The sequence below is a fragment of the Schistocerca piceifrons genome, chromosome 4 (assembly GCF_021461385.2).
Source record: "Schistocerca piceifrons isolate TAMUIC-IGC-003096 chromosome 4, iqSchPice1.1, whole genome shotgun sequence".
In the NCBI taxonomy this organism is placed as follows: domain Eukaryota; kingdom Metazoa; phylum Arthropoda; class Insecta; order Orthoptera; family Acrididae; genus Schistocerca; species Schistocerca piceifrons.
This window is the reverse complement of record NC_060141.1, coordinates 433,062,702-433,082,413: the sequence shown is the minus strand read 5'-3', so window position 1 is coordinate 433,082,413 and position 19,712 is coordinate 433,062,702. Positions and strand designations below refer to the sequence as shown.

At 39.1% G+C, this 19,712-nt stretch overlaps 1 protein-coding gene across 2 annotated transcripts in view; it reads left to right on the top strand.

Annotated features, from left to right (window-relative positions):
* Positions 1 to 18,005, top strand: part of LOC124794902 (sodium-dependent nutrient amino acid transporter 1-like) — a 139,142-nt gene extending 121,137 nt beyond the window's left edge. For both annotated transcript variants that reach the window (XM_047258602.1, XM_047258603.1), the window contains 5 exons: positions 355 to 480; positions 1,455 to 1,554; positions 1,664 to 1,761; positions 9,254 to 9,427; positions 16,440 to 18,005. In XM_047258602.1, the coding sequence (XP_047114558.1) occupies positions 355 to 480; positions 1,455 to 1,554; positions 1,664 to 1,761; positions 9,254 to 9,427; positions 16,440 to 16,748 (807 nt within the window). In that variant the 3' untranslated portion in view covers positions 16,749 to 18,005. The remainder of the gene's footprint in view (positions 1 to 354; positions 481 to 1,454; positions 1,555 to 1,663; positions 1,762 to 9,253; positions 9,428 to 16,439) is intronic.
* Positions 18,006 to 19,712: the final 1,707 nt, after the last annotated feature.

The window sequence follows — 19,712 nt, the reverse complement described above, 5'->3', positions numbered from 1 at the left end:
GCAACTGTTACAGGATAGATTTTTACAGTATAGTAACAGCCAATTGAAACTAATGCTGATCTACTCAATATCTTACGCATGAGAATTACTTTGTCTTCTTCCACATATAGTTTTGAAAATTTCAAATTTTTATTTAATCTAGAATTTCAGGTGGTTATATTACAGAGCTTAATCTGCAGAACAAACTTAATTTATGATCTTTCACAGTGTATATAGCATTTTACTTAATTTAGTTTTGTAAGCAATTTTACTGCAATTCATTATGGTGAATTCGGTCACTTATTTTGATTTATTTTTCATTGTCATTTGAAAGAGAGAAGTTTTGGTGTATTCTAATGTTAAATTTTGTTCTAGTGTTCATTTTCTATTGCCGTGACACTGGGCATATGTGGTGAAATGAGTAAGCGTTGTAGATGGTGGCAGACAGTCATTTTGACATGTTTCATTATGGGAGCTATTGGAATACCGTGCTTCCTATTGGTATGTATGCATACACTTTCTCTCTCTCTCTCTCTCTCTCTCTCTCTCTCTCTCTCTCTCTGTGTGTGTGTGTGTGTGTGTGTGTGTGTGTGTGTGTGTGTGTGTGTGTGTGTTTTACACTAATTAGTGGTCTCAAAATGCATAATTTGAAGAAACCTTAACCTCAGGTCAAATTCTAACATAGTTCTGTGAAATATTATGTAAAAATATATTATTTCTATAATGTACTTTAACGGGAATGTTGCGGTATATTCCCTCAGATGCTTGGTCATTCTTGCCAAATGGTGCACTTGAGATAATTCAGCAGCCATATCCAACCAAGAAAATATTCCAAAACATCAATAAACAGTTAACAGCAACAATGGAACGTGTAACAGTTTCCTGGGTACAAAGAAATTGTGGAATATATGACTTTTGTGTTCATTGTAGTTCTCTCAACATAAAACTATCACTACGCCACTTGTCAGCAGCCTGCACTTTTTCTGTCAAATGGGATACTCAAAACATAAATTTAGAAGGTTTGGATGGCAGGGAGAGGGTGCACAGGTACCCTCTAGGTTAGCTAAAGATGAGATGTGAGCAAATAGCCTTTCAAAACTACCTGATATCTTATTCATCACCAAGGTGTTTAGTAAAATGTTCTAATCCATTAGATTTGCCTAACATGCTCTTTTGTCTAATGTTCATTAAGTCAAAGGCATTTTACTTTTTTTATGGAAATATATTAAAGAATAGCACACAGTACATTGTTTTTTTGGTGTTGGATGAGGCAGAGAGGGAGCAAAAAATCACTATAGGTTTTTCTGAGTGAAGAATGTTGCATATTGAGAATGAAATGTTGATGGTCACCATAAGTACAGGTGAAATTGTTGTTTTATCTTTCAATCATACACGTTTATCTCTTCTGGTAAAATATATTGCTTTGACAAACTTTTAACTGAAGATAATTAATTAGATATTTTTCAATCTTGCAGAATGAGCTTGAAATTGTGCATATCCTTGATCACTATGTTACTGGAAGAGCTGTCATAGCACTGACTGCACTGGAACTAATAGGGCTAGTATGGATATACGGTGGGTACAGATAATGTAGGCAGAATAGTATCAAGTATTTTTTAAATTTGTGTTGTCCGTGAGTAAGATATTTTCTTTATTTTTATTTTATTTTATTTTTTTTTTTCAGGTAGCACAAACGTCTACAATGATTTTGAGTTTCTTCAGGGTAACAGATTAAACCCACTTTGGAAGCTTATGTGGTACATCATTCCAGTCTTACTAATAGTGAGTATGAGCAGATAATAATCACAAAGAAACTAAAGCATAACTAACTGTGCACTGATTGTAGCAGAGCTGGTAGATAATATGCCTGCTTTCATAGGTGGTAGGATCAGTGGTGGATACATATGGGGGACACGCGGAAGGCCCGCATTGCCCCTCATGCCACCATGCCGCTATTCGTTCATTTCTTTTGTCAGTTGATTTGACTGAATCAAGTTTTTGTACTTTCCTATCTAGCACATATAAACACACTTAATGACTGTGATTCTGTTATGAAAGTGTTGGCTTTCTGTCCTAGATCTGACTATCCTATTTTGCACATGCTGTACAAAATAATTGCTTGTCTACCTGAATCTATTGCTACAGTAGAAAGTAGTTTTTCAACATTGCGGCGTACAAAGACATGGCTGAGGTAAACAGTGGAGGAGGAACGACTGAATGACTTAGCTTTGTTGAACACTCACCCTGACATTGATTGTCCTATTGATGATGTAATTTACCGATTTTCCAGGAAGAATAAGCACATAGAATTCATTGTCTTGTATATTTGTATAATAAGTTTAAAAAAAACTTTCTTATATCAAGAGTTCAGATGGAAACCCAGTCCTAAGCAAAGAAGGGAAAGTAGAAACATGGAAGGAGTATATAGAGGGTCTATACAAGGGCAATGTACTTGAGGACAATATTATGGAAATGGAAGAGGATGTAGAAGAAGATGAAATGGGAGATATGATACTGCGTGAAGAGTTTGAAAGAGCACTGAAAGACCTGAGTTGAAACAAGGCCCCGGGAGTAGACAACATTCCATTAGAACTACTGATGGCCTTGGGAGAGCCAGTCATGACTAAACTCTACCATATGGTGAGCAAGATGTATGACAGGCAAAATACCCTCAGACTTCAAGAAGAATATAATAATTCCAATCCCAAAGAAAGCAGGTGTTGACAGATGTGAAAATTACCGAACTATCACTTTAACAAGTCACAGCTGCAAAATACTAACGCGAGTTCTTTACAGACAAATGGAAACACTGGTAGAAGCTGACCTCGGGGAAGATCAGTTTGGGTTCCATAGAAATGTTGGAACACGTGAGGCAATACTGACCCTACGACTTATCTTAGAAGAAAGATTAAGGAAAGGCAAACCTACGTTTCTAGCATTTGTAGACTTAGAAAAAGCTTTTGACAATGTTGACTGGAATACTCTCTTTCAAATTCTAAAAGTGGCAGGGGTAAAATACAGGGAGCGAAAGGCTATTTACAATTTGTACAGAAAGCAGATGGCAGTTATAAGAGTCGAGGGAAGCAGTGGTTGGGAAGGGAGTGAGACAGGGTTGTAGCCTGTCCCCGATGTTATTCAATCTTTATATTGAGCAAGCAGTAAAGGAAACAAAAGAAAAATTCAGAGTAGGTATTAAAGTCCATGGAGAAGAAATAAAAACTTTGAGGTTCGCCGATGACATTGTAATTCTGTCAGAGACAGCAAAGGACTTGGAAGAGCAGTTGAACGGAATGGACAGTGTCTTGAAAGGAGGATATAAGATTAACATCTACAAAAGCAAAACGAGGATAGTGGAATGTAGTCGAATTAAGTCGGGTGATGTTGAGGGTATTAGATTAGGAAATGAGACACTTAATGTAGTAAAGAAGTTTTGCTATTTGGGGAGCAAAATAACTGATGATGGTCGAAGTAGAGAGGATATAAAATGTAGACTGGCAATGGCGAGGAAAGTGTTTCTGAAGAAGAAAAATTTGTTAACATCTAGTATAGATTTAAATTTCAGGAAGTCATTTCTGAAAGTGTTTGTATGGAGTGTAGCCATGTATGGAAGTGAAACATGGACAATAAATAGTTTGGACAAGAAGAGAATAGAAGCTTTCGAAATTTGGTGCTACAGAAGAATGCTGAAGATTCGATGGGTAGATTACATAACTAATGTGGAGGTACTGAATAGAATTGGGGAGAAGAGAAGTTTATGGCACAACTTGACAAGAAGAAGGGACCGGTTGGTAGGACATGTTCCGAGGCATCAGGGGATCACAAATTTAGCATTGGAGGGCAGCGTGGAGGGTAAAAATCGTAGAGGGAGACCAAGAGATGAAGACACTAAGCAGATTCAGAAGGATGTAGGTTGCAGTAGGTACAGGGAGATGAAGCAGCTTGCACAGGATAGGGTAGCTAGGCGAGCTGCATCAAACCAGTCTCAGGACTGAAGATCACAACAACAACAACAACAACAACAATATACTTTCCATGTGACTTGATTATTTTTTATTACGGAAAAAGTAAAAGTAGCTCAAGATATCTTTAGCACTCCCTCCTTGAGGTTTTTCTGTATCTGCCGCTGCATAGGATAAGTCTCTGGCAGGGCTGGAGTAGAAAGTGCTGGGTGAGTTGATTGGGCAAGTCTTGCACTTGGGTCTTCCAAGGGATATGACATCCCCCCCCCCCCTCCCCTCTCTCTCTCTCTCTCTCTCTCTCTCTCTCTCTCTCTCTCTAGACACATACACACACACACACACACACACACACACACACACACACACACACACCCTTTCACTGCTCCAGACAAGTTCTCTGCATGGTTGTACTGCTTGCCAAATGGTGGTGCTTGTGCTGAGAGATGGTGTTCTGTCTGATATGGAATACACATAATCTGAGTTTTCAAAAACTATTAAGTGAATAAAATTTAATTTTTGCGCAATTTACAGTCTGGTATCTTCATTTGATAAAGGACGATATCCTTTTCATCACTCATCGTACTTACTTCACTCATCATACTTACTGCACTGCTTCAAATTGAATACAGCACTGCAAAAAAATTTTGGGTTTGCAGAGGTAAAAATGAACTACAAAAACTTTTCATTTAATTGAGGTTTAGCTCATACATTGCAGTAAACAAAATGTAGATAAGATATTGAAATTTTATTTAAAATTTAGAACTGAAGGATATCTCATTTTGTTCTCAAGCTATTGGATTTTATATCTGAAGAATGATCAAAAGGGATGCACATATTAATGTACTTTCATATTACAAATCATGTGGTTATAACAATTGTCAAATCTCAGAATCAGTTCAGGATATCAAAATGAAGTTTTCTGCAAATGATAGTGCACAACATTCAAAGAGCAGTTGTGGTTGAAAATTCTCTGTCGGGGCACTTGAAAGTTGCTCAAACATGTAAGGACATATTCCACTGTTCACTGCATTTCTTACAAAGAAGAATGGTCTAATGAACACATCTTTCGTCAACCATAAATCAGTGCATTTGAAACTATACACTTATCAATAATTTCATGGTGTTGGAATGGTAAATTTCACTTCCACAAAGAAGCAGCATGGAGTCTATATGAACCAAACTTCTGTTTTTCTCATGTGATGCCATGCAAACCATGGATCAAGGCAGTCAGATAGATGCAGTATTCTTTGTCTTCCAAGAAGCATTTAACTCTGTACTGTAGGAATATTATGTACAAAATAAAATTTGTGACTGGCTTGACAATTTGTTGGTAGGAAGAATGCAGCTTATCTTGAATGGAGTAATTAACAGATATAGAATTAACTTTGGATGTGTCCCAAAAAGCTGTAAAAATATTCAGTCAGAATTTCATAAGATTTCAAAGTAGTGGAAAGTTCACAGATTGCTTTAAATATTCATAAATGTATAATTGTGCACTTCACAAAATGAGGAAGGAAAAAAAAGGATAGTACCCCCATGACTATAACACCAATGGGTCTCAACTGGAATCGGTTAACTCTTATAATTATCAGGGTGTTAAAACTTGTATGGAACTGGACTTACCACATAGGCTATGTCATAGGTAAAACTGATGGCAGACTTCGGTTCATTGGTGGGATACTGGCAAAATGCAATCAGTCTGACCATATCGTAGAACATGGCTCATGTGTATCATCCACATCAGATAGGATTACCAAGAGATATTGAATATATACAAAGGAAGTCAACATTGATAGTCCTAGGTTTGACTTGAAGATGGCTGAAAAATTTTAAACTGGAATATGACTGAAAATGGACACAAATTACTACACAAAAGCCTACTTGCAAAGTTTGAAGAACCAGCTTTAAGTGAGAAATCCAGGAATAAAATCACTCCCATAGGGACCATAGAGCTATTGTAGACTAATTATAGGATGCCCAGAAGAATGTAAGAAGTTGTTCATACTGCACTGGATATGCAAGTGGGTTGGGAAGAAGACCTAATACATGGTAACATGGGAAACACCATGCACTTCATAGAGGTTTACAGAGTGTAGATGTAGAAGTAACATTTCACAGATTTCTATGAAGTACAGTTTTTTCACATGACTGCAAAGTTACCTGACAATAAATGCAAAATTTTGCCGTTTTGGCAAATCTAAGCCTGCTGGTCTGATTATCACTGTAATAGTAAAGTTAGTAAACATAATTTTAATCAGATTTGACTAGTGTTGATTGTTTTGCGATTCAGTTTTGACAGCAAAAAATATAACTAAGACAAGAGTAGACATCAGCACGGCACATACTGAAAGTAAGAGCATACCATGTAAAAAAGTATTGTGATATTTTCAGACTGGAAATGGAGACTAAATTTGTCTTGGGAAAAGAACTGATTAGTTTAACCAAAAATGATGATGATACAAGTTTTAGTACAATGAACATTGTTACATAAAAAGTTCACAATGTGTGGGGAAAAATGGAAAAGATGTAAATTTGTCTTATACTTAGTCTTAATTTCAGAGACTAGTTATTTTGGCAACAACAATGATATTCTTTTGCTTGACGTCGCTGGAACGACTAAGAAATCATTAATTGGAGTTAGCAATCTCTGACATTCCTGTCAATAGTTTTGAAAGAAAATGTTATCAATCATTAATGAAAAACAGCATTTTGATGAGTGTCAGTATTACAAAGCACTGTCACATTTCTGGAGAATTTTTACTGTTATAATGCCGGCCCCAACACAAATGAGACAAGACTAAGAAACTGTCAGTCATGGCACATTAGTCTCTGTGTTTATATCATGAGAAGTGTCTTTACTGCATGTCTAATTTCATCCAGACCATTAATTTCAATGGAAATGAATGAGCAGTTTACTTCAGATGTGAGAGAGAAGAAAGAAAGTATGATGATGCAAATTTGTGTACTTACAAAATTTATTTAATAAATGGTGGTTGTCATCAAAGTAGGATCCACCTCCAAACACACATCCATTCATGATGATGCTCAGACCATTTCTGCCTGTTGACTTCCGTGAGACTGTGTAGTAGGAATGCGCAAATTTTTAAAAATATTGATATTTTTAAAAGATATCAATATTATCAACACAAAAATATCGATATTTTGACATATAGGTTGACATTTCCAACATTAACAGGAATTTAAAAAAGATCAAAAGTTGCAGAAATGATTAACAAATGTTTAAAAATTGATAAATACTTTATTATAGCCAAGATTAAACAATGAAAGACATACAATGCAGTACAAAATCACCTATGTACAAAAGAATTAATTAATGAAACCAATAATTATCACCAGTAGACGTTAACATAACTCTTAGTTTAGTGTGCCAATGGCCTTGCCGCAGTGGAAACACTAGTTCCATCGGATCACCGAAGTTAAGCACTGTCAGAAACATAAACTAGTAATATTTAAACTGTCAATATTATTAAAGCTTTGCACAGGCCTCATTAAATTTAGTATTTGTCACTATGATTTGTTAATTTTAGTCCAGTGATTATAAAATAAAAATATAAACTTTATCATCCTAACTAATTCAGATAATTTTTTGTTACAGTTGAATTTTAATTATGAATAAAGGATAAATATCTTCAACAAATCCATATTTAAAATCAAAGTATGGCACTCTCAATTTACCTTCAAAGCTTGTACGTCTTTCAAACCAATATCTTGCAGTCGGTTGCTTTCTTTTCTTTGCATCAGAACCTTGTACAAAAGAGATCTCTGCCCCAGAATTGGCTGTGACTTGTGAATCATTATTACTGCACAATGTAGCCAAAAAACAGAAAATCTGGGCTATTAGTGTAAATAATCTATTAACATGAATGTTGTGCGAGCATTCCATAATGCTTACATTGTCAACAGTAGAATCATCAATGTGAAGCATCACTGAAACATCTGAAGTTGCATGATCATCATGATCATCATCATCATCATCATCATCATCATCACCACCAGAAGTCATTCGCCTGTTTGCAGATACTGATGGAGTTGGCACTGACTACAACAATTTTGCTTTTTTTGCCTTTTGCAAGTAGCCGAAATGATGTTTGTTTCAGATGAGTACCAAAGTTGGTTGTGTTAAAAGTTTTATCACAAGGTTGCCAGAAACAGATTCGTTGTTGCCTTGTTTTGAAAAAAATTTCCAGACTGCTGACATAGATTTTCTGGAAACTCAAATCAGCTTGAAGCCAAACCAGATGCTGTTATTAAAACGTTAACACTTTTTGCATGAGTGACAGGCAAACATGTAATAATGTGGAGACCATGTCTCACTCTGCACTGCCACTGTCTTCAGTTCAACAACATACAGTGTGTCACATGACAATAACTAGTTAACAAAGCACCCCAACATATAAAGACATAGCTGGTAGGAGGATGTCAGGTGGACGTTCTAGGTACTGCGTGAATGGCTTCGCTGTATCGTCAATAGATGGCATGTACCGTGTGATATACTACAGAGTTGTGCTGTTTTTAGTTCTTGAGAATATTATTCATGTCACATGTGCCTGATAAATGATGAGCCAGCAGAAGGGAAATGGCTGACAATAGAGAAGTCTTGGCTGATGAGGACTATAGTGCCTATGAATCAAGAAAAGACACGTACAAAAATATCACTTTTAATATTAAGTATTAAATATCGATAAATCGATGACTTGAATATCGACAATATATATTGATATAATTTTGGAGTAGTATTGATATTTTTGCCCATCCCTACTGTATAGGAGCATTCGCATTTTAGTCTTCTGATGGTATTCAAGAACTCTGCTATAGTAACCTACTTGTTTGTAACTGTCAAGTTGGTCAAATTTGATGAAACTTAGTCACTGACACTGAACATGTGTTTTGTGCAAAAACAAGATACAGCTCTTTATCCATAATTAACATCATACATTACATATCGATAGAGAAACATTTGTAGCTTCAATTTGGTTTTAAATGCAAAGATACTCATTGTGGTGGGAAAAAGTCTTATTTCTTTTATTGTCAGTATTAAAGGGTATTTCAGTCCATGCAGCCCTAGCCTGTAGCCCTGTTTCATTGGTATGAATATATGGGCATATCATTTGTCCGCTTAATTGTCAATGGGCATTTTAAATTCTAAACAGATGACTGTTATGTTCTTCAGTCTGAGAAAGTTGTAGTTTTATGTATGTTATACTGATTCTGTCACTGCATAAATATTTTGTCTAAAAAGCAGTAGTTTTAATTTTTTTAAATTTTATTTATTTATTTTTATTTTTATTTTTCAGGCTATGGAAGTAGCATCCTTCGTCTTAATGCCTCTTACAGGACCCAAGGAAATGGTTCCAGACCAAATTTGGATTTACTGCACTGGATGGGCTGTTTATGCCATTGTGTGGGTTGTAATAATAGCTATGGCTGTACGCCAAGTGGCAGTTCAGGTTGACTACAATCTGAAGCAAGTAAGTTATCTTAGTCCTTTGCAAAGAGTGTACAGAGACTTAGTGAAAATTGTATTGGGCTTAATTCATTTGTCTGCCAACGCACTGGTGATATTTTGTCACAAGACATTGTCTGTCTCATCTAACATCTATGTTTGAACAAAACTTTCTCAAAATTTGTTTCATTTTCTTCTTCCAAGCAGATATTGCTGTAAACATTTGATACAGTGTATCCTCATGTTTCATCTATTGGGCTTGGTGGTCTAATGGTAATGTCATGGGATTTAATCCCAGTGGCACCAGAGTATTTCAGTCTTAATCTGACACTCTTATCAATGTGATAATTTGCCAGGAACAACATATTGTTTGGATTCTGTATTTAAATGTCTCTCTCCTTTCCGCGGTAGGATTACTGGGGTGGTTTAGGGAAATGCAAGTTGCCACATTGGCATCCAGCTGGAAAACTTCCAGCAGGCCATTATGCTGTTGAGAGATGAGAGAAGTGTGTAACAATCCACACAATCCTCTAATGATTATGAATATTTGTTTCAATTCTAACTGTTCTTAGAACTAATTCCTTTCTGCTCTCCCTATCCAGGGCTGTTGCTCTGACAACTGTATCAATGGTATTTTGTCATTCATGTAAATGCCTGTGGCCCCCTCCTTTCCCACTTTGAGGTATTTTTTATTGGCTCTGTCAGTTTTCCCATTCCATCCGTGTTAGGGTGAAGGCATGTGTAGTGTAATTAAACCACCTGAGAAATATCAACAGGAATTACATAAACCTGTGACCCTCCAACTGAATTAAGCAGCTGTTAGAATTCTAAATTAACTCTCCTGATTAACTTCAACCATGGCTGCTCACAAATTTAAACTCATCACTGGTATTGTTTGAGGCCGATGCTATCTTTACCAGGTAACACTGTGCAGCAGGCTGTCTTAGCTCAAGTGCCCATCTGCAGGCTGCTAGGCATGCACGAGAGGCAAGTGAGTTGCACATGTGCCGACTAGTGCAATAGGGTCACCTGGCGAATGTTCTGTACTGACTGTGCTTGCCTTCAGATGAGCTGATGGGCACTTGTGGAAGCTTTTGTCCCATGGTGCAGTGTTGAAATAGCCTGATCTTCAGTGTACTTAGGAATGACAGTACTGATCTTGGGCACACCCACTACAACTGTTTTCTCCTATCTGGTTTGCACCAGGACTGGTGGGGATATTTTCACCAATACCAAACCTTTATTTTATTTTTTATTTTTTTGGAACACATTGAAGACAAGTGTGGCGAAGTGGACTCCTAAGTAAGATGCGGTCAGGTTCATTGTTCATCAAAACTGCTTCAGCTCCCCAGTTTGCACCTTCGTGCCTGTAACCATCTTGGTTCAATTCCTGTGTCCATTACCCCCCCCCCCCCCCCCCCCACCAGTCTTTGAATATGGTTCAAGGTGTGACTTTTCGCAGGAATCTCATCCTTTAAACTGATGAGGAACTTAGGGACAATCTCGGACAGCGGAGTGTTCACTTTGTTCGGCGTGTTCAGAAGGGTCCGAAGAACAATCACATTGATACTGGTGCCTTTATCCTAGTCTTTGAAGGGGATACCCTCCCTGAGAAGGTCAAGATTATGGTTTATCGATGTGGCGTGAAGCGGTACATCCCACCACCTACGAGATGTTTTAGGTGTTTGCGTTTTGGACACGTCTTCCCGCTGTTCGCAGGCCTCTCTCTGTGGTGACTGTGGACGTCCACTCCATGAGGGGAGTTCCTGTGTTCCCCCTCCTGTGCATGTTAATTGTCATGGCAATCATTCTCCACATTCACCAGATTGCCCAGTTTATAAGACGGAAAAGAAGATACAGGAGTATAAGTCCCTTTACCGTCTAACCTACACTGAGGCTCGTAAGAAGTATGCACGTCTTCATCCTGTGTCCATGACGTCTAGCTATGCTTTAGTTGCATCTTCACCCCTTCCTTACCCCAGTCCCGAACCCCTCTCCTCCCCCCTCCCCTACAGCTCCCACACCCTCCCCTCTGGGCACCGCTCCCCCTCCCCAGCCGGAGAAGTGTCCCACTTCTTCAGCGTCTGCCGGTCAAGGGCCAGGCCAAAGGTCCACTGCCACATGACGGCCACAAGAACCACGGTCTGTGGGCCCCCAGGTCGTCCATGGATGTCGCCCCCTTCTTGTCGGTGACAGGTGGTGACCTTGTGGCATGACTGGCTTTAGCCTGTTCACCCCCCATTTGCATCATCGTTCTGTGGTTATCCAATGGAATTGTAATGAATATTACTGTCACCTTCCAGAGTTGAAATCCGTTATTTTGTTTTACTCTGCAGCCTATGTGGTTCTACAGGAATCTCATTTTACTGATGATCACTTACTGACCCTCCATAGGTTCTGTGTTTTCTGTCTAAATCGGGTTGGCCCGCAGCGAGCCTCTGGTGGCATTTGTATGTTGGTCCATATGGACGTTGCTAGCACGTGGATTCCTCTTCAAACTACATTGGAAGTGGTTGTTGTTAGGATCCACCTGGACTCTGAGGTCACGGTTTGCAATCTTTATCTCCATCCTGAGAGGACTCTTAGACCTGCTGCTTTAACTGCCGTTCTTCAGCAACTCCCTCCTTCTCGGGGATTTTAATGCTCATCATCCCTTCTGGGGCAGTGCATTCCCAGCTAGTCGGGGTCTTCTCATAGACCAGTTTCTTGCTGACCATGACTTGGGCCTTCTTAATGATGGCTCCCGTACTCATTTCAGTGCCACTCATGGTACCTTTTCTGCCATTGATCTTTCTTTCTCTTCCTTCTTCTCCCTCCCTCCCTCCCTTCCTTACACTGGTCGCCACACGACAACCTTTGTGATAGTGACCATTTCCCATTGATTGTCTCGCTCCCTTCCCGCTCCCCGATGGACAGGTTACCTTATTGGTCTTTCCAACTTGCTGATTGGCCTCTATATACTGCACAGGTCGTTTTTTCTCCCTCTTTGTTGGGTTGTATTGATGACATCCTACGTGACGTGTCTGATGCAATTGTTCGTGCTGCTAGCTTTGCTATCCTGTGCTTATCTGGACCATTTTGCCGCCGGCAAGTCCCATGGTGGAGTACAGCCATTGCCATTGCCATTGCCATTGCCATCCGTGATTGCCGTTGAGCTTTGCAACACCTTAAGAGGCAACCATCCATTGCCAACCTTATTACCTTTAAACGCTTTCATGTTAAAGCCTGTTACTTAGTAAAACAGAGCAAACGGATGTGTTGGGAATGCTTTGTTTCTTCCCTTGGTTCTACTGTCCCTATGTCACGGGTATGGGCTACACTTCGCTCTCTCCAAGGTTGCCATCAGCAGTCTACCCTCCCGGGCCGTCACCCCCCGGATGGCCTTTGCACGAACCCGTTGATTCTTGCGGAACATCTTGTTATCCATTTTGCATCAGCCTCCTATCTGGCTGCTTTCATTCACCAGAAACAGTGGGCCAAAGCTTCTGCCTTATGTTTTACCCCTTGTCAGTCAGAATCTTTCAACAAACCATTTACTGAATGGGAACTTCTTTCCGCACTTTCTTCTTCTTATGATACGGCCCCTGGCCCAGACTCCATTCATAACGAACTGCTTCAACATCTCAGTGCTCGACAACAGCAACATCTTCTCCAGGTGTTTAACCGTATTTGGCTCCAGGATGACTTCCCTTCTCAGTGTAGGTATAGCATCGTGGTTCCTGTCCTTAAGCCTGGTAAGAAACCCCTGTTTGTCGAACGCTATCGGCCTATTAGTCTGACAAACGTTTTTTGCAAGTTGCTTGAACAGATGGTAGCCCGTCGGTTCAATTGGGTCCTCGAAACTCTGGATATATTGTCCCCTTACCAGTGTGGCTTCAGAGAGGGACAGTCTCCGATCGACCATTTACTTCGCTTGGAATCCGCAGTTCAGCATGCTTTTTCCCAGCGCCGCCATTTGGTTGCAGTATTTTTCATTCTTCGCAAGGCCTATGACACAGCTTGGCACCATCACATCTTTCTTACACTTCATGGGTGGGGTCTTTGGGGCCTGTTCCCGATTTTTATCCGCCAGTTCCTGTTCCATCGGTTGTTCAGGGTTTGGGTTGGTACTGTTTTTAGTTCTCCATGGACCCAGGAGAATGGCATTCCACAGAGTTCCGTACTGAGTGTACTTCTTTTCCTCATTGCTATAGATGGACTTGTGGCCACCGTCAGTCCTTTGGTCACCCCTGCTGTGTATGTGGATGATTTCTGCATTTGAGTTAGTTCCTCTTCGATGGCCTCTGCAGAGCAGCACCTCCAGGGAGCTATACGGTGTGCCTCTGCATGGACCCTCTCACATGGGTTTCAATTCAATTCTCTCCTTTAAAATTGCGGGTGGTCCACTTGTCGCCATACTACGGTCCACCCTGATCCGGAGCTCTACCTCGGTGCACAACGATTACCTGTGGTCCCACAGTTTCGTTCCCTGGGTCTTCTTTTTGACAACAAGCTCACTTGGCTGCCTCATATCAGACTTCTGAAGGTAGGATGTTTCCTTAAACTCAATGTCCTTTGCTTCCTTGCCCACACCTCTTGGGGTGCAAACTGCTCCATCCGTCTCTGCCTTTATCAGGCTTTAGTGCTGTCTTGCTTGGACTATGGTTGTCAAGTTTACGGTTCAGCTTCTCCTTCCACACTGTGCCTCCTGGATCCGGTGCACCATGGTGGTATCCGTTTGGCCACCGGTACCTTCCCTACTAGCCCTGTTGATAGTCTCCTGGTTGAAGCTGGGATCCCCTCCTTTCAGTTTGGCAGTCCCAACTTCTGGTTTCTTATACAATCTCTGTCCATTCCTCTCCCACTTATCCTTTCTATTCTAACCTGTTCCCACACCAAGGATGTTGCCCTCCTGATTCCCGCCCTCAGGCGAGTTTACCGGTTGCGCCTCTTCTCCATGATTTTCAGCTTCCTTCTTTGTCCTGTCTCCCACGTTCCCTCCCCAACACCTCCCCTTCGTTAGTTCCTCGGCCCCGGATTCAGACGGATCTCTGCTGAGGTCCGAAAGATTCCATCCCCCCGATGGTGTTCCGTTGTTTTTTGCACTGAATTTTATGGAAGTTTCGGGATGCTATTGTTTTTTACACCAATGTCTCTAAATCTGCTGATTGTGTGGGATATGCCTTCACATCCTCTGTTTGCATGGAAAATAGTCTCCTGCCAACTACGTGTGGAGTGTTTACTGTGGAATTGATGGCAATTTCCCAGGCCCTTACTTTTATTAAACAGACCTAACTACACCGTGTTTTGCTATTTACAGACTCAATGAGTGGCTTTCAGGCTATTGACCGGTATTTTTCCTGCCATCCCTTGGTCTCGGCCATCCATGACCATCTCGCTGATCTTCACCATACTGCTTGTTCCGTTGACTTCCTTTGGGTCCTTGGCCATGTGGGTATCCCAGGTAATGAGCATGCTGATCATTTGGCTCTGTAACCCCTCCTACAGCAGATTTACGCCTTCACATCAAATACCACTTCGCACAATGATGGGCCAACTCTTGGGAGGCTACCTTCCTGTCTAATAAACTTTGTGCGATTAAGGTGACACATGTCCTGTGGTGTTCTTCCTTCCGCCTCTCACAAAAGGACCCTACCACCCTGTCATCTTCGCATCGGCCATACCAGGCTGACCCATGGTTTTCTTTTGCGTAATCAGCCACTCCCACTGTATGGTTGTTGAGCCTTCCAGTCAGTAGCCCACATTTTGGTGAAATTCCCCATTCTTTTGGCTCTGTGTACTAAGTACAGACTTCCCCGAACTTTACCTTTAATATTGGCAGACGATTCTCGGATGGTTGAACTGGTTCTCAGTTTCCTCTGTGAAAGTGGTTTTTATTCTCAGTTTTAAGGTTTTTAATCTCACTCTGGAGTAGGGGCAGGGTGGTGAAGGTTGGGGTCTTTCCCACTGTAAGCTGTGTTGGGAGATTCCTGACTCCCCTCCCTGGCCAAGATCCTCTTTTCTTTCCCTTTTACTCTGTTTTTATCACTTTTTGGAATTGGTTAGTCTCCTTTTACAATATGCACTTCTACATTCTAGCAGTTGTATGCTTTTGAATAGCAGGTGGTGTTGCCTGTACTGCATCAGTGGTGGAATATTTCCTGCCTCTAGTATAGCCTTCGGGTTGCTCACTTGCTGACTTCCCTCATTTTGTTTTTACCATTGACACCACGACTGCACTTTTATGTTTTTTAGCTTTTTACCTTTTTTCATTCTGACTTTTCTGAGATGTCAATCTGTCTGAAGGGACCGCATTTGTAACAAGGGACTGATGACCTTGCTGTTTGGTCCCTTCAACCCCAATCAACCAATTCTTTTGTGACCTTATACTGTCTATCACCTGACCCACACCAGAACTATGTCAATAAATAAATGAAGGTGACATAGTATTCCGATTCTAGTTCATGCTAAGATTATTGTGGTTTTCCTGATGAGATTAAAACAACTGACAGGATGGTTGACAGTTGATTGATTTCCTCATCCAATCTTAACTTGCGTACATTTCTAATGATTACTTTGTCGATGGAGTATTAAATATTACTGGTTCTCAATTCCTTTTACTTTTTTCCTCTGTATGATACTTCACTGTAGAATGCAGTCTTAATGCTTATCGCAGTTTCAATGCACTGCAGATTTTCCCAGCATCTATTAATTCTGTTGTTATATTTATCTGTGTTTATGGCTTCACAAGCAATAGTTTTGCTGTCTCATGTGTGTTCTTTCTTTTTGAGCATCTCATTTCTCCCTTGAGAAATTTGTGAAAAAAAGTCAGAACTGCTGAAAGCAAAAGGCATATTTTATTTTCTCAACTCAATCCTGTCTGATTTATGATGAAAATGATTACATGTCGGCCTACTGTAGCCTTTCATTTTTCTTAATTTTATCTTTCTTCATCATTAACATAAAAAATTCCTGCAAATAGTCTGTAACCAGCATTTTTACTCCTGTGATTCACCATACAATGTAGATGTGTAAGTAAAGACTTGCTCTCTTTGCAGAAATTATGCAGCACACTGAAGCCTTCCCGTAACTGGGGCCCTGCAGACACACTTTACCGACACCAGTGGCTGAGATGGCGTGAATGGAGCAGCAAACCTGGACAGCCAAAGGACTTCTCATTAAAGCGCCAGGGTACCAAGGACTATACACATTCTGTTGTCCGAAATGGTTCATCATTACATGTTCGCCCTGTACAAAGGCCATCAATGAATGGCGAGAGGACAGTCATGCGCGAACCATATAAATTGGAAACCAATGGACAAGAACATGTGTGCTGGCGAGGTACAGCTAGTAGTAATGCAACTTGAGTGTTATAGTTGTGATATACATTCACAACCAAGTAAAGTCTGTGATACTAGTTCCTTATCAGATCAACATACTGTGTATCAAGCAGTATGTCACATTTGAGACATTCACAAGGTGTGAATTTATACTTCCGATCATTGAAATATATTATCCAAAATTCAACTGGATGAAAGCCAGTTGTGCTACGGAGAAGAAAGATTAATTACATAATTAATTAATCTCATAATATACCAATGCTCAATCATTATAAACTATATTCTCAGTTTATTCCAATGAAAGACTATTTATATAATTCTGTTGGACTGGGTACTGATGTGGCAATTCTTATGGACATTTTTGAACCAGTTAAATGAATATGATTAAGACATGCAGTTTTATGCAAGTCTATACTAGATTCATCGCTTGTCACTGACGTGAATGGCAACTATTTTACTTTATGTAAATTGAGTTTTGTGTAAAAAGTTACTCATATTATTCATCAGATTTAAATATCTAGTCACAACTGTTCTGCATGGAAAACATACTTATTTAAGTTCATCACTACAGCTGAAAATTTGTCTATTTGATGGCAAAAAGTGTAAAAGTGGAATTAAATATCACAGCCACAAAATGAGAAAGATTAATAGTTATAACTTGTGTAACTATACTTGTAAGCAATAGCACTGATGCATTGTGGCAAAGAATGTAAGACTTCTTTGCTCTCTTGTTTCCTTTTTTTGTATTAAACTACTGCAAATTATTTTTAGTTACAAGGATGCACAGGAAAAGTATTCATATATGTGAATTAACAGAAGAAATGTGGTGGTGCATTCTGAAACATGATGTTCTGTGTGTTAATGAAATATGCAAGCAATATGTTAAAGCTGTCTGAAACAGCAGTGTAGAAGACTTAATATGTTTCTGTTTTGTTAAATTGCTCTTAAGGAAAAGCAATAATTAATTAGTAATTTTGTGCAGCTGCTATTCATTAACACTTGTACAAATTTGGAAGTGTTCTTAGGAAAGTGTTCTAAGGAAAGTGAGACAATAAGGAGGTATAATAGTAATGCAATTCCAGAAAATTTTACACATATAGCCTTACTGTAAAGACATGCAAATAGTTCCAAGCTGGAGAACAGAACCAAGAAATGTTAAGTGTGAGGAGTGAATATTAATCAGTGTGAACGCATACAGCTTTTGGTCTTTGTGATATTAAACTGTGATATCAACAGATAGCTGTAGAAAATTGTGTAGCACAGTGAACTTTGTAAGATATGAAAGTGTGTATTTATAAATAATTTATATAAAATTGATTGTTTCTTTTTTACTGCATCAAATTGCTAGATGGAAGACACTAATAAACCATACCTTAAGTTGGGAAATCCCATTCTATCAGTTAGTGATTACTTTAATAGTAACTGGATAAAAGCATGTTTTTACGTCAAGCCTAAGTGTCTATCTTGAAAATGTAACAGTGGAGAATAAAGGAAGAAATAATTGCAATATTACGAAAAGGATAAATTGCCACTGACCATATAGAGGAGTCAACATCTCTATATGGTGAGTAGCAATCAATCCTTTTCATAATATTATCTTTAAATGTAGTATTGGTGCTTTCAGAGTTTTAAGATAGCATTTCATGCATTACATGCAAATAAATTACAAATTTTAATATAATGATGCAATAACATGGTTCATAACAGATAAGACCATGATAGAAAAGCTTCATGAATAGTTTTGGGCTTTGTTAACAAGACATTAAAAATGCACACACAGAAAGCAAGGAAAAATGATAACTTCCAATGGTATATTTCTAAAAAAAGAAAAGTCATTTATTGCAATCTTACAAAAATGTCTTAGAATGACAATTACAACTTTGCTAATGGCAAATCGTTATAAAGTAAAATAATCTATATTCTAATAACTTCGCCTTCAATTATCCGATTGTCAGTAGCATATAAATCCCTAACGGTCATTACATTTCTGAATGAATGACTTCATTCAAAGATTTCACCATGGATGAGGACCCAGTCTTCACCAAAACGTTCTTGTATTACAACTAGCTTAGCGCCTGCTGCTTTGCTCAAATAGACTGTATGGTCTGCACAGATTTTTGTTTTTGTTTTTCTTTAATCAAATTTTTGTTGTTCATGAATTGCAACACCTTCTAAACTTTCCATGCTAATTAAGGCCATAGAAGCATGGTCTTCTCCAAATGTTTTTCTGACCGAAAACAGAGTCTGGTAGTTCTTCTGGTGATATTTCCATAGAAACTTACATCCCCTGCACATATTTCTTTATACCTAACCAAAGAAGTGAAATGACAATTTTCATAGATTTGGCTTTTTATTAAAACAAAATATTTTCTTAAAAATTTTCATCCTCTTATTTCTCCTCCTCTGGGGTTGAATTTCTAAAAACACTGAAGTATGTACTACTTTATTTGGAACCAGGAAGTCAAATATCAATTTTCATAGATGTAACTTTAAAAATACTTTAGTAGTTGTGGCATTTACGCCACATCCCTGCCCAATATTATTTCATTTTTTTTTTGCTATGTTTTAATACACAGTAGAGGAAGAGGTTATGGAAGACAGGATCACAAAGCAGACTCATCAAATGACACGTCAGATGGTCTCTCAGCCTGAGAATGACCGGGCGAGCAAGAGCCACATGGTATTGGAACAGAGGCAGTGGGGATTCACCTATAATAGTGGGCACCAAGTAGCGAATCTTTTATTATTTATATTTACTATTGAAATATTAATATACCTCTCCAACCACGCTGATGATATTACTTGAACAGAGTAGTTCTTAATAATTACAGTATCATTCAGCTCATTGAGAAATGATAACTGCAAATTTTAGTTACCGTCAGAGGAAAGGATGGACTAATCACAAGTGCACCTTGAGAGGGTAGGCACCAAACTTCTAAGATAGCTCATGACCAGTCTACAAGCATTTTCAGAGGAGGGAATATGTGAATT